The sequence below is a fragment of the Brachyhypopomus gauderio genome, chromosome 4 (assembly GCF_052324685.1).
Source record: "Brachyhypopomus gauderio isolate BG-103 chromosome 4, BGAUD_0.2, whole genome shotgun sequence".
NCBI classification, from domain to species: Eukaryota; Metazoa; Chordata; class Actinopteri; order Gymnotiformes; family Hypopomidae; genus Brachyhypopomus; species Brachyhypopomus gauderio.
This window is the reverse complement of record NC_135214.1, coordinates 14,721,226-14,736,845: the sequence shown is the minus strand read 5'-3', so window position 1 is coordinate 14,736,845 and position 15,620 is coordinate 14,721,226. Positions and strand designations below refer to the sequence as shown.

Sequence of the window (15,620 nt, the reverse complement as noted above, 5' to 3'; positions counted from 1 at the left end):
CCCCACATAAGCCTTCTGCTGAGCCCTCTGCTTGTGCCAGGCTCTGCGCCCGATTGGCAGGGCTGCACAGGCTCTGTGTAAGGTAGTAAGATTGGTATTCGTTATGAAGTACATGTGAACGGTCCCCGTGACCAGGCGTGCTGCCGCCAAACAGCTGCAGCTGCAATCAGCATCACTCGTTGATGTTAATTTTTCGAGAGGTTTCGCAGTTTGTACAAATCTATGTTGGTTTCCTCTCCCGCTCGGGATCCTGTCTTTGCCACAGTGAATAATTCACCCTGTAATCCACGAGGCACTTTCAGCAAGGGTTTCCTGCTGCTCCATGCGTGTACGGCTCTGTGTGGCAGCAGGAATTGCTTTGTGGTGGGGGTTTATGGGAGTTTGTTGAGCTCTGAGACACGCATGTGTGTTTGTGGATATGTAGTTTGTTCCAAGTCATGTTTGCGTGTGTGGTGACACTTTGTGCTTCACAGTACGTCATCAGTGAGTGGTGATGTACATCTGTGAAGGAGGTGCAGCAGATGCATATTAAGATAAGAAAATTGGACATATTTATGAGTCTTCACACAATTGATCAGGATATTACCAGACCAGGATATTATAAGGGCCAGGGACGGGAGAGACAGTCCTCCACGGGAGAGACAGTTCTCCACGGGAGAGACAGTCCTCCACGGGAGAGGCGGTTCCCACAGGACAGGCAGTCCCCACACAGCCTTTTGTCTTTTGTATTCCATATTGAGGGGCATTCATCATGTGCACTTAGAATCCATTTATTCTTGAACATGATGAAATTGTGTGGAGGGTTAATCCCTGAATAGCCCTGAAAACACTGAAGGAATACCACTTTGCCCTCCAGCCACCAAACTTGAATGTTAGGTGAAATTATAATTATTTTTATTTACAGATAATTATAAAATGTTGTTTTCCATTACAATTAGTTATTCGGTTGTTGTCTGAATAATTAAATCTGTGGGTTCATTTGAATGTTGCATGCATAATTGACATGATATTCAAGGTTTTTTTTTATTTTCAGAGAGAGAGAGAGAGAGAGAGAGGAATGAATGTGTGTGTGAGCGAGAGTGAGAGACAGAAAGATAGATAGAGAGAGAGAGAGAGAGAGAAAAGAAAGAAAGAGTGGGTGAAAGAGAGGCTGCACTTTCACTAATTAAAAACTGCAAGTCCCAGCCTCTCTGTAGATGCGGCATGACTGCAGTCAGAATATAATCTGAGGAAGCACTTCCTTCAGCTTCCGATCAATCACAGGCCATTGGCATTTTGATAGCTTCTCTCCGTTGTGCTTCTCATTGGGTAGGACAAATCATTTTCCTTCTCATTGAACTAATGCCACAGTCATTGCCTTGGCCAGTGAAAAGAACAGGACTGGGAAGCTACAGTTCAGATTCCCCTGTGGTTCCTAGTGGTTTACCACACTGCATTGTACTTTTGGATTACAACAGTGCAATGCTTTGTATTTCACAACCTGTATTTCATAACAAGTGCACCAAAGACTATTTATACACCCAAACTAAATATTTCAGTTAAAGTATTTGAACTATATTGATCAAAGATATCAAAGCTGTAGATATCAAAAATATACCAAGGATATCAAAAGATATCAAACTAAATCACAAACCAGAAGATTTATTATTATGAGTACTGGTAATTACATGATATTATAAATTGGGTGATAATGGGAGATTCTAAGATATTTTATCTAACTATCCTCCGTGGAAAGTTCTTTGAGAATGGATCATAATTTTGCTCTTGGTTTGTTCACTGCTGTTGTCTGTAGAGATAAGAGGAATAGGCCTATTGTGTATGAAATGTGTGAGGAATCTTTTTGCAAGCCTGTTCCTTTTCCCCGCTCCCTCTCTCTTTCTCTCTCTCTCCCTTCCTTCTCTCTGTAGGTCTCTTCGTCCCCCCTCTCCTTTTCCCCCTTCATCATTCTCCCTCCCTCTCTCTCTCCCTCTCCCTCTCTCTCTCTCTCTCTCTCTCTCTCTCTCTCTCTCTCTCTCTTTTGTTCCTGTCTTCAAAGAGACCACTTAGAAGTACATGCTCACACATGCGAGGCTTTGGTCAAGGTGGGTGTGTCTGCCTTGTTTTGCACAAGTTTGGCATGAGTTACGGGGAGTGTGAGTGACAGGAGGGGAGAGGGGGGTGTGTGGGCTTGGAAGGAGGCCGCCTGAGCACAACAGGAAATGTGCTAGTGGTGCGGGAAACAATCAGCTTAGCGGCCTCCTCACTATGAAAGTGAACTGCAGCTAAACCAAAACCTCAGTCTTGTCCTATTGATAGCTGTAGGTTTCTCTGACTTTATGCACAGTCCTTTTTTATGTTTCTGAGCTTTTCTTCCTTTCTCCCTTACGTTTTGTCTCCAAACATGTCTTCTATCACACTGTGTTATCCAGGAACTGCCCTTTTACACAGTGACATTTGACCTAAACTCCTGTGCTGGATTATGTCACACCTCAGTTTCCACTATGGTAGCGAGGATGCGAGATGTGTTCTGTTTCTGTCAGGAGATGAATGTTGAAGAGTGATTCCGTACTGCTGCAGGACCGTGACGCGTTTGATTAGTCCCGTACTGCTGCAGGACCGTGACGCGTTTGATTAGTCCCGTATTGCTACGTTTGATTAGTCCCGTACTGCTGCAGGACCGTGACGCGTTTGATTAGTCCCGTACTACTGCAGGACCGTGACGCATTTGATTAGTCCCGTACTACTGCAGGACTGTGCTATGTTTGATTAGTCCCGTACTGCTGCAGGACCGTGACGCGTTTGATTAGTCCCGTGCTATGTTTGATTAGTCCCGTACTGCTGCAGGACCATGCTGCGTTTGATTAGTCCCGTACTACTGCAGGACCGTGCTATGTTTGATTAGTCCCGTACTACTGCAGGACCGTGCTATGTTTGATTAGTCCCGTACTGCTACGTTTGATTAGTCCCGTACTGCTGCAGGACCATGCTGCGTTTGATTAGTCCCGTACTGCTGCAGGACCATGCTGCGTTTGATTAGTCCCGTACTGCTGCAGGACCATGCTGCGTTTGATTAGTCCCATATAAAACGAAGAGACTGCTCAGGTTTTCCAGCGTCTGTGCTGGTGGCCCGGTGGCCCGGTGGGTCAGCTGTTTCCCTCACCCATTTTCCTCCTGCTTATCCGTTGGCACTTTGCCCAGAGTTCGGTTTCTGACGCTCTGTGCTTTTTGTTGTTGTTGTTGTTATTTTGGATTTTTTTTTACGGTTTCTATGGGATACAAGCTGTCTCTGTGCTGGCAGTTTTGTGAGATGTAACTGTTTTGGTTCAGAAAGGCATGGAAGTATTCGTGCTGCACTTGGAAGATAAGAGATTAATTGTGTACTGTTTCTCACAGTGTGAATGTGCTTTTTCCTATAGGGAGCCATACAGAATTGCAGGACTACTTTTTATGCTGCTATAGCTAAATATATTTTTTTATCTGTGTGAAAATTTTGACAAAGAGTGTTTTTCATTCCTACTACTGCCTGTAGGAAAAAACCCTGACATGTAGGCTGCACTGACATGTTTTAAATTCACTGTCAAACCAAAGATATTGATTTTTATGACATTTGCTGTCTGCAGCCATAACTGATGTTGGACTGGATGGACTGAAGTGTGGAGAATGACCACTAGGTGCTACCACAGAGGTTCATCCAGTTTATCCAGTTCCTCTCTTTATCCAGCGTCCTGTGCTATCCAGGTCTAACTGAATTTGCTTGTCCTTGAAAGCTTTTAGATAAAGCTCGTTCTCTTAAACAAAAGCAGCTTCTGTAAATTAATATTTGATGGACTGAAAAAGACCAAAATATTTTGGTTTTCACATGGCTCACTTGTTCTGTGTGGATGCCCCACACATACACACACACACACACACACACACACACACTCAGGTGTAATGGTGGAAGTTTAGAGTGTGTAACATGCCTTCAGCTGAGACTGCATTGGCTGAGTGCTTTTTCTCTGTGTGACCTCCTTGCTTCAAGAGATTTTAGATTCAGTGCACGTGCTAGCATATGCACACACACACACACAAAACCTTTAACCTCTGTTGAGCCCTGCCCATGGGTGTTTATCTAGAGGAATCTGTTCAGTGCTCATTGTGTTCTTGTGTGTGGGTCTGTGGAGAGGTGGAAGAGGCCTGATTCCACAGAGTCCACGGAGCATCAGCGCTGCGGCGGCCCACACACACAGACACACACACACCCACACACACGCACACACACACTCGTGATGTTTGGCTTCGCACCGCTTGCTCCAGCTCGAAGATGAAACGAGATGTTTCCCAGAAGCCTCGGGGGTGGCCCTGCATTGTTTTGAGGCCACTCCACCTTGGCTTTCATGTGCTGTGACTCGAGAGGTAAACACTCTGGATCTGTGGCGTTGTGCGTCCTGAAGTACGCGCTCGCCTTGCTGATGGCATGGTCCTGCTGATGGCACGACATCCTGCTGATGGCCCAACATCCAGCTTCAGCGGGGACGGTTCCTCCCCATCATCCCGTCCTCCTCCGACTCCACGCTCCTCTACAGGTGGCCCGCGCATATTGTATCGCTGTTTGTCTAATTCTGCATCTCAAAATAGCTGCGAGTGAAAGGGCAACTGCAGCACTGTGCACACGTCTATATTTAGCAGCCATGTGGGCAGCTCTCTGAGAAGGATTCAGTATGGTGGTGGAACAGAGAGCCTCCACCCACCAGCCCTGTGCCACCTCTGCCAACGGGCGAAATTCGAAGGGTCATCCTCGTCCGCCTCATAATCCTCGCCTGCCTCGCCTCACTGCTGCCTCGGCCTCGGACACGTACGCTGGGATCGAGTTATCGGCTGACCGCTGTTATCTGTCGCGCTGTTAATGTTATCTGCCTCGTGTCGGGAATGGGGGAGAGCCGCGTGGTCCGTATGCAGAGGTGGCATGACATCTGTTCTACATCATCACTCGTTCTGGGAGAACTTGCTAATGTGCACGTGGTCCACGAACGCTGCCAGAGAACATGTGTCATGTTAGCAAATGCACGTGTTATTCTGGGGCAAAGATTACCACCTCTTCCCATTGCTGCTTAATTATAGTTGCACACAGTTCTAATCTAGTTAATCTCCATGCGAGACGTCACCAAAACAAATCTAGAGGAGCGGAAACTGTGCCTAACTGAGCTGGGGTCCGTGACTTGTAGGTGCTGGTCTGGGCAGGTTTGTTGGGGTGGGGGGGTCACCAGGGAATGCAAGCTTAGCTGCTTAAGAGGTCATCCTGCTTCCTAAATGGGCCGAATGAATTAAAAAGAGCAGGGTGGTGCGGGACGGTGGGGCGGCCTGCGGCGGGGGAGATGCCACGGGACTGGTGGGGGTGACCCGAGGGAGAACACACACGCTCTCTCTCCAGCTGCCCAATTTAAGGTTGATGGATGAACAGCCTAATGAAGTCATTCTCCTTTTACAGTCCTGTCCCTCTCGCCTGCGTGCTGCTGCTTTGTTAAAAGAAGAAAAAAATAAGGAGCACGTTTGCAACACAGTTTATATCTGGGGCAGAAAGTATGGAGGGAGGACTGAAGAAAACATTTGCAGATATTTTAGGGGGAGATTGACGGGAGACATGCGGGGGAGAGAGAACGAGATGATCGGGTATGGAGAGAGAGAGAGAGAGGGAGAGAGAGAGAGAGAGAGAGAGAGAGAGAGAGAGAGAGAGAGAGAGAGAGAGAGAGAGAGAGAGAGAGAGAGAGAGAGAAGGTTAATGAAAAATTAAAGTGACATTAGCACAAACATGAGTGAGCATGCTTAGTGAAAAGGCTAGAATGAGGAGACTAGGGAGGGAAGCAGGGGGTAGAAGGAGTGAATGAAAATAAGAATGGAGAGAGAGAGAGAGGGAGAGAGAGAGGGCAAGAGGGATTGAGAGAGGGAGGGAGGAGGGGCTAAGAAGGGAATATGGGGAGGGGAGAGATGGAGATAAATAAAGGCCTTGCAGTCACCTCCCCCTTTGCTCCTGTGGAGCTGAGTTGCATGACCCCCAAAAGCTTTGTGAGTTTCAGTGAAGAGAGTCGGAGAGGGAGAGAACGAGGGAGGGAAGAAGGAACGGTCTCAGATCGAATAAGAGAGAGAGAGGAATGAAAGAAGAGACTCAGTGAGTCTACGCCAGTTGGTCTGAGCTCTCCTCAGCGTGTCATGGATTTGTGGAGCAGCGGGGCAGTAGTGCGTGGACAGCTCTGGAATTCGGCACCGCGGACCAGTTCTGTGGAATAGTCGGGAATACTAGGCCAGGTCCACAGCAGAGCGGTGTGGAATTCTGCTCCAGGTCCAGAACTGTCAGTGCGATTTCATGATGCCTTCCGTGTCCCTCAGCCTGCCCGCGATGCTGGCCGGCCAAGCGCGCACCTGGGTCTGCCTGTCCTGCATGTTCTGGGTAAGCCAGTCCGTGGTCTGCCTTGGGAGGGGGGGCTGTAATAACTGCAGTAGACACCCCAAGGGATGAGGCTTTGGGAGACAGGGCAGCACTTCTGTGAATGGAGTGCTCTTTTGGTTAGTAGTTAGTAACTTATGGCGCCATGGATGTTGGTGCTCAGCGCTGATTGAGCTTAATGAGCATATTTAGTAGTTATGCAAGATTATTTCTCTCTTATTTCACTTTTTGACTCTATCCATCATTCTTATAACTTCCTGTACTTGCGCTCTCTCTCTCTCTCTCTCTCTCCTTCTTTGCTCTGGGTCTGGTCATTTGCTTCAGGCTGATAGGGACAATCACCCCTGACCCTTGTCATTTTAATTAGTGTCCTTTTGATGATGGTCCATCTAAGGCCTGACGTGTTGCTTAACTGGACAAGGAAGCTTAGCTTTCTGAGCCTGCCTTTGGGGCTGTGGTTAAGGCGGTTAAGCACTCCTAAACACCTGAAGCCCCTGGCAGTGTGGAAACCTGCCTGCCAGGAAGACTGAGGGATGAGGGGAACCGTTTCTGCAGATGTAGAATCATATAGAACAGAGGTGATGTAGAAAACAGGCATCCATGAAGAAACAGACGTGATTTATACGCCGACAGGGTTTGGGAGGAAATCCCTCTGCTGAAGTCAGTACTTGGCAAGTGTGTGACACGATTGCCTGTTGAGGAGAGACGGCATCAGTAGTGGGGAAAGACGTCTTACCTGTACGGCAAAGAGGGAGAAGGGAAGAGGGAGAAGGAAGCAAAAGGATGCAGACTGAAAGTATAGACGTGAAGGTGACAGAGTTGAAAAGCAGAGGGTTGGAGACATCCAATACATAAAGGCAAATCTGAGAATGCACTTCCTCAAAACACTCTGAATTATAAATGAGCTATCTGAGGCGTATGGACAGAAAAGGCAGGACCGGTCAAACTACGGTTATTCCGCCTTTCATGACGGTACTGGTGGACCATGGTGAAGGTTAAAGGGACATGCTGGTGCAGGAAGAAGGTGGTGATGGTGCATTTGGTTGGGGGGAGAAGTGTGTCAAGAAAGGTCAACACTGTAGAGCCCAGACTGGATCAGGTCCTGCTGTGGCCCATGGGTATAAGGTCCAGTGAGGAATATCGCTCTTCTATGGAGACCTCAGAGATGTGGTGTTACTTACAGATAGGCTTATTGCCTCTCAGCCAAAGCAAATATTGACCCACTGCTAAATCCCCAAGTTGGTAAAGAGGTGAAAGAGCTTAATGGGTTGATCGATGTCCATTAACCCATGCTGAATCAATCTAGAGCCAACATGTGGGATTGAGGTCATCACAGTGTTACCCCTTCTGGTTTTGGGCCGCAGCCCGGGACACTGGTGTCCGGGCCACGTGGAAGGGTTGCGCTGTGGGGCTTTGGGCCCCCAGGGGCTTTGCATTTTTCATCACTCTTATTGTTTTCCTGGGACTTCAGTTTGGAGTGCTCATGCTCATTCTTCAGCCCTGAAACCCTTAGACAGCAAGACTGCATGAGGCCGGAGATTCTGTCACACTCCTAATTACAACTTCTGCCTTTTAGATTTTGCATGCAATATATTTAGATTGAATTGATTTGTTAGGCGATTCGTGCCTGTGTTCATTGTTGTGAATGTACTTCTGTGTGCCAGCTGTTGTATCTTCTGTGCCCATCTTTGGCATCTGCGTGCATATGTTTGCACATGTATGTTAGCTGTTACATCAGTTTGCTCTGCAACAAGTGTAACCGTCTTGAGGAGGCTTCACCTCCTCTCTGGCAACATAAAAGGATGCTTTACCCGGATTGGGTGTTTATCGGGTAATCCCCTCTCCTGCCCCTCTCCTGCCCCTGTCCTGAGGTGTTGCCCTCTGCATGCTCTCCTGCCCTCCGCCATCCCCCAGCCCCGTGCTCTGGAATGTTTCGCGTCCCGACCCGTCTCCTGTTCGGGCTTCTCCTCCGCATGCTTTCTGGGCTCCTTCGTATTTTACCCCTAACCCCCTCACCTCCTTCCCCCTCTTCCTCTCCTAATCTTCCTCTCTCTGCTGGGCCAGCGTTTCTCACCACCTTGTCCTCCTTATGCGTCTGGCTCTTAAACCGCGTCCGTGTCCTTATTGAATCTTTATGTAATGCACCGTGGGTTTGTGCTCTGGGGCTGCACGCATTGACTCCCTTCGTTCCGCGGTTCCGCTGTTATCCCGCGGGTCTTTATCCGAACGTCTGGGAATGGAAACATTTTTCAGTGCGTCTCATCGGTTGTAAGACAAGTGAACGGTCTTGCTGTCTCCCGTGAAGCCAGCAGACTCATGTTTGTTGGCTGAAGATCGGGGGTGCTTCAGAGGCTATGAGATGCTTCAACTGATGCTTCTCCTAAGCAGTTCCTGTCAGTCATCAGATGTTCATTAGAATCTTGGCAGCGAATCCAGCAGGATGGAGGAAGAGGAGGCTTGAATGTGCATCATATGGTTTTCATCATTGCTGAACTGAAGATGATTCTTCTTCACTGCTGGTTTGTTTTCTCTTTGCTGGGGGCGCTTCTTGATGTGAGTTCAGAATGGAATTCATGGGAATAAAGTCTGTTGTGCTCTAAACCACGTACTTCAAATAAATAAAACTATACAGTTACCTGTGTGAATGGACTGCTGTCACAAGTCGCTTCCTAAATTTCTACCCTATTGTTTATAGAACCAAAAAACCTTTGATTCTCACATGTGCTATGCATTTCCTGCTCTTGTTTAAGTAGGAGCAGAGTCTGCAGACGGGGACTCGTCTGCCTGCGAACCAGATCAGCCATGCACGTGCTTTGCGATTCCAGAACTGAGCTGTTTTTAGATAAACAGACACATGGCCGCTCTCTGGGGAGACTGCACCAATGATGGGCGTTTAGCCTGGGTCCCAGGTGGTTGGGGAATTTGCGAGAAAGATGACCAGGCACTCTGCCTACCTCTGTGCTTACTCAGAGAACGAATGAGGTGCTGAAACATGTTTGTAATTATGTTTGAGAATGAGAGGGACACCCAGACCCCTAAGTTGGACCTCCTGTGAGGTTTTGAGAGAGAGGCCCCCTTGTAAGAGCTGTCTTTGTTCTCCAGGGTCTCTCTGATACGGCCCACGGTACAGATCTGCAATAAGAGATGTATTCTAATACCTGTGGCTTTGCATGAAATCTGCATTATTGTGAGATTTCATTTTGTATGGCGCTGATCCTTTTCCTGTGGTGTAATGTTTCTTTGTCTCAGACATTTTTAGATGCATTTCAGTCATTATTTTCCTCCATCAGAACCAGTGACTTCTTTCTGCAATAAGAAGCGTTGACCACAACACTCAGGCTGGTACGCCCCCTGCTGCTTTAACAAGGCCTTGCGCTCCTATAAGCATTACAGCTGGAGTCCTGCAATGCTTTAGTGCGCCGTGATGCTCCAGCTTTTCTGACCAGCACCGATAAGTTACGAACGATGCTCGTTCTCATCTTAATTTCCTTCTCCTTATGAAACACAGCTGCTCAGGCTTGTAGGCCAATACATTTGCCTCAGTAACAGAATGCCATTTTGGTGTGGAAGGCGGAGTCTATTTGAACACGCTCAGTTATTTCAGATTTGCCATCTCAGGCACGTTGGGATGTTTCATTCTTTTTTGTGATAAATGGATGGTGTGTGGTCCTTTGGTTCCAGTGACGGTTGGTTGACCTCACAGGGAACACAGAGGTCCTGACGATGACCAAGCCTTGTCAGGAGCTGCCTTCCATTAAACCCCCATATCCTGAGGGTCTCACCCGACATTGAGGAATAGGTCCTGCAAGCTGTTTCCTGGTTTCTTGTCCATGTCCCCAAGCCTAAGGCAGAGGGAACTGCTACTCGTGACATGTTTCTTTATTCAGATTTCAAGACCTTGTACTCGTACCGGTCATTCTGAAAGCAGCAGACATGCAGAGAGGACTCGGGAACCTTTAATAGACTCTAATCATTTTACAGTGACCGATTCGTTTTCCTGCATTGCATATTATGCTGTTTGTTTACTCTGAAATACACAAGCCAAGAACTTTAGCCAAGACTCAGAGGTGTGCAGAGGTACTATGTGTGTCTCAAGTTCAGTTAACTGCCTTACATGGCTAAAGTTAAGGCCTAAGTCATAATTCTTCCAAATTAAGCATGCACCATGAAATACCACCAATATAGTGTAATACATTTGGAAGTCCTTTCTCCATCGAATCACAACTATTTTGTCTTCTGAGCATTTTCTTTTGCCCCGAGGCTTTTCCAAAGTGTGACGTTATACTGCAGTCTAGATTGCAGTCTAGATGTGTGTGACATTAAATCATTTTACCAGCCTGACACCATTTATATTTGCGTAGTCTGAAGAAAGGCTCTAGCGTTAGTTCACCTGTTGTATTCTGAATATTGAACTATTTATTTTTGTTCTTTTCTTCTTTTTAAGGAAGAATACTGCTGGTTAGTTTGATCTCTATAATTTCATATTTCACTGTACAGTTACAACACCTAAATTAAATGGATAACTTTATGCAGCTAAATAAATACAGAGCTAAATATAACACGAAAATTAAGTCAAGAAGGGTACAAAAATGACATAAATAACAGATGTTTTACAGTATGTAAGTAATGGATATGCTCATTAGAGCACTGGCATACATAAACCCAGCATTTGTATTGTTATCAGTATTATAAATCATGAAAGGTAAAACTTATAATTACACTTTTTAAATATATTTTACATATGTATTATTTTAGATTTGATATGTAATCTGTATGTAGACTAATTTCCCTACTCAGTAGGAGTAATCTGGCCAGAATCAGACCATAAATTCAATCTGCAACTTCCAATGCTGACTTGATTTTTAACACTCTCCAAGTGTTGGTGTTTTACACGCTCATAAAACACTGAACTCTAAGTGTGATTAACGCACAGGGTGTAAAACACATTGTAATCAATACTTTTAACACTTTTTTTAAAAATCAACACTTTCACGCTGTAAAATTTGCTGTGTAGCCATGTGAGCACAAAAGGTCAGTAATCAACAGATGAAAAGCAGATTCATATTATATAGTGGTTGGTCGATCAGGTTTTTTGGTCTGGCAGTGTTAACCACGTTTAGTAGCATCACAGCTTTTTCTGTCTTTCTTTCTCTCTTGCTTGACGAACACTAAGCCCTCGTGCTGATGTGGAGTCACTTCACAGGCGTCTACAGCGCTCAGGCAGCAGACAGAGGGGGCAGGCCGGGTTTCCTCCTGCCAACTGTTTGGTGACTGAGTAATTCTTCCTGGGGATCTGCTGTCTCTGAAGTAAACTGTACTGTGGATACGTGTGGGATGTGAGGGAGAGAGAGACCTGGCTAAAATGCAGTCTCTGGGAAGCCCTTTTTTTTACAAAATTAAAAGCAGGTGACTGTTCCTCGTGGGTCTGGTTGATGGAGAGGTCACGTTACGTTCTTCACACTGCCCAGGGAAGATGCCAGATACATCTATCCATCCCATCTATCCGTTATTAAGTGGTTGTGCTGAACCAGAACAACAGACTCAACAGAGCGTCTCCCCCCACCATACACCCATGGCTCTGTGAAGTATTACTCTATATCTGATTAACCTCTTCCTCACTATGCTGTGTTTTCAGAGAAACAGTGGCCCTATGGTCCCACCTTCACACATCACTCGCCTGGCTGTCCTTCCTTCGGGCTCCTGGGGTGCAAAAAAACACGGAGTCAATCGTACTCAGACGAAAGCACACTTTATTACAGAAGGAATCGGCAAGCTGTCTCAGCGGAATAGTGATGCGTGTGATATATTTCTTATGAAAGAGAAGCAGTCACAAAAGGTGTTGTGGCAATGATCAGCTAGATATCTGCTGTACACTCTGTTCAAAGGCAAATATAGAATTTGCAGAGTAAGACATTAATATGAGTGCAATCTAGAGGTCTCAAGAGCGTCTAATAGTGATAAAAGGATGAAATGTAGTTTTATGCCTCAGTGTCTATCTACAGATTCTCCTTGTAGGAAATTCTAACAATTCTAACAAATTCTAAACTAATAATAATATGTTTTATAATATGTAATAAAATGTTTGTGATTTAAGTGTCCACCTTAATTTAAACCAGAGTTAATGTTATTTAATTCATTTAATGCTTTATGATTTAAGGTTAAAAGTTTGGAGAAAAATTGGACTAACACTGTCCAATTACAGGCACTTAATTACACTTATGGTTAGACGCTCTTCTTACATGGGATGAGGTAATCTGTCTGGAGAATAGACCTACTCTCTTTTTTTGCTGGGGATTAAACTCAATTTCTCTGCTGACACGTGACATGGCGGAGATCCATGAAGAGCTGACTCCTCATAAACAAATGTATCATAACAAATCTTTGGCCTAGCAGTCAAAAGTCTTCATGACATTTCACTGCACAAGTCTCTGATCTAGAGAATAGCTCTGGCCCTTAATCTCGTCACGGACGGCCATGCTCGGGGGGGAGGGGGGGGCAGTGTGGGTCGCCCATGCTCGAGTCCTGCAGGATACAGTGGACGAGTTGTTCCTCCCCTCCCTTGGCTTGGTGCCGGAGGGAGGATTTACACCCGGCCTGCTGCCCCAATGTGGGAATGATGGACCGAGCGGCACGCGGTCGGCAGTGTGGTGGCGAGCGCCCTTCCCCTGGACTGCTGGTAGTTCTGGCATGAAGTGTGCAAGGTCTCTGCGGTGTGCCACTAGTGGTCCGTGGTTGCACTGCTTACTGACGGAACTGTATACATAAAAAAAAAAACTATGTGGAACATGCAAGTCCAATGGGCTCAAAGCAGGTGCTGCACAAAAAAAAGTGTGCAGTTCTGAAAAAAGCCTAGAGACGATCCCAAAGTGATTTACACACGATTTATTTCCACGCAGTTGGCTTGAGGCTTTCAAAAATATAAATCACTTCCGAATCAGGACTGTGGACACACACCATGCTTCATCATTGCAATAGATATAAAGTAATATAGCCGCAAGCGGCGATTGGCGGGTTCACACACCAATAGGCATTTTGGCCTCAATAGGCAAAAGGAAGCCCAAAAGGTCCTTTAGACCTAAAAGTGAAAAAAAAGCTGTTTGGGTTTGGCCAGTGTGTGCTCTACAGATGTAGAGTGTGATGACATCTGCGTGTGTCAGAAAGGGAGACACAAAAATAGCACATCTGGCTAGAGCTGCATCTATGTGAACAGTATAGGAAGGCCTGCACTTGTCTATACATGATTGGGCCTCTATATTACTGACAGAGAGAGATTGAGGGAGCCAGAGACTATGCTTTGTTATTTCACTCCTTGCACACGTAGCACGCCTAACATGACTGCCTGTGTATTCAAAGTATGAATGTAGTCTGCAAAGCCTGGCATGACTGACATGACTGGCATTACTGACATAACTGATATGACTGGCATGACTGGAATGACATCTCTGGCATGACGAACAAAATTAACATGACTGATATGACTGACATAACTGGCATGACTAATGATTTGAAGATTTGACTGACATGACTGATAGGACTGATATGACTGGACTGAAATGATTGGCATGACATGACTTACATGACTGGCAGAACATGACTGATATAACTGACATGACTGGACTGGCATGTCTGATATGACTGACATCACTGGTATGACTGACATATACTATACATATACTATAGATATGCATACAAACTATACATACATTTAGGTAGAAGTGTGTGTGTGTGTGTGTGTGTGTGTGTGTGTGTGTGTGTGTGTGTGTGTGTGGTAGTATATGTATTCAAACTATGACAACATATACTAATACATACATACATAAATATACATAGAAACTATACATACATATAGGTATAAAGGTGTGTGTGTCTGTGTGTTTGTGTGAGAGAGAGAGACAAAAAAGAAGCCAAATATCAGTTTGTATGAGCATGTGTTAGTCACTGAGATATGGGTGGGTATGGCTAGGGAAGTGTCATTGTGAATGCTATAGGAAGGCCTGCTTGCGCCTGTATGTGTGTGTGCCTGGTTCATAGACACAGAGAGATCTAGGTAGCCAGAGCAATGTTTACTTAGGGCACAGAGATGGGAGGGGGAATGTGGGTGAGAGTGTGAGAGAGACTGAGAGTGTGAGTTTCAGGCTGCGTGCGTGTGAGAAGGAGAAGGTGACAGAGGGACTTTACATGCATTCTTATGCATTGTATATAATACTGCACTGTAGAGCCATACGATAACCGATTTAGATTAAACTTGACAAATTTGTTCAGGATGGGATTCTGAATGGGCTTGTGCATTTTGGTCAGAATTGGGTAAAATATGAAAGAGCTTTAAGAATATGAATATTATATGTATCGATGCTGTCCATAAAAAAAATATTTAGCAGGTATAAGTGTCCTCAAATCCAAAATCTTTGGATTGTTTTTTGATTTCACACTCTGTAGAGTATTATAAGACTTTGCTTGACATGATAGTATGAAAATCCTAGGAGGAGTATGAAAAGTGATGATTTCAAACTATTATTAACTGTAAATAAACTGTGCATTTTTTAATAGGACATGTAATGGGAAAGTTGTTCGCACTACTGCAAGGAATCAAAAGAGTCCAATTGCATGTTCCCAAGTGGAATTATGTAGGGGATACACTTGCTTTTTTTGCAATAGCGCCCCCCAGTGGCCAATCGACACCCGGCTGGATTATGTCATAGGGGGCGTGCACTTGTCCACACCCAAGAGGTTTCGTGCAGATCGACAAATTGTAAGCCTGTCAAACGCGTGCCGATCACTGATTGGCCGATTACGTCAGCCATTTTGGAAGTATGGCATGTCTGCTTTAGGACCTGGTTTCCAGAAGCCCATAGATGATGTCTGTCAAGTTTCATGTGGATCGGCCAATCTGAGTGCATGGGGCAAATTTTTGCATGTTATAGCGCCCCCTAGCAGGTGAGGTATGGCAACCTCTGCGAGCTGCCCCAGACCCTCACAGGGAAGCTGTCTGTGAAGTGCCATCTCATTACATGCAAGTTTTCTTAAGTTAGAGCTCCATATGCGCAAAATTTACTATTGAATTTACGCCCCCTCATTTGATTGGCTTATACTGACTAGGTAGTGAAGAAATTAGCATTTTTGTTGGATACATTTTAAAGTTCAGACTCTTCTGAACGTTTTGATACCACATATGTGCATGTATGTGAAAAATCCAGGGACTAGTTCGCGCTCAAATATGTGT

At 45.6% G+C, this 15,620-nt stretch overlaps 1 protein-coding gene across 11 annotated transcripts in view; it reads left to right on the top strand.

The window, feature by feature from the left end:
* tns1b (tensin 1b) overlaps nucleotides 1-15,620 on the top strand; it is a 164,239-nt gene that overhangs the window by 42,614 nt on the left and 106,005 nt on the right. The window contains exon 1 of one of the 11 annotated variants that reach the window (XM_077002486.1): nucleotides 6,048-6,403. The exons of the other annotated variants lie outside the window; for them this stretch is intronic. Within the exon in view, the coding sequence (XP_076858601.1) occupies nucleotides 6,320-6,403 (84 nt within the window). The 5' untranslated portion in view covers nucleotides 6,048-6,319. Of the gene's footprint in view, nucleotides 1-6,047; nucleotides 6,404-15,620 lie in introns of those variants that run through there. 11 annotated transcript variants of the gene reach the window in all.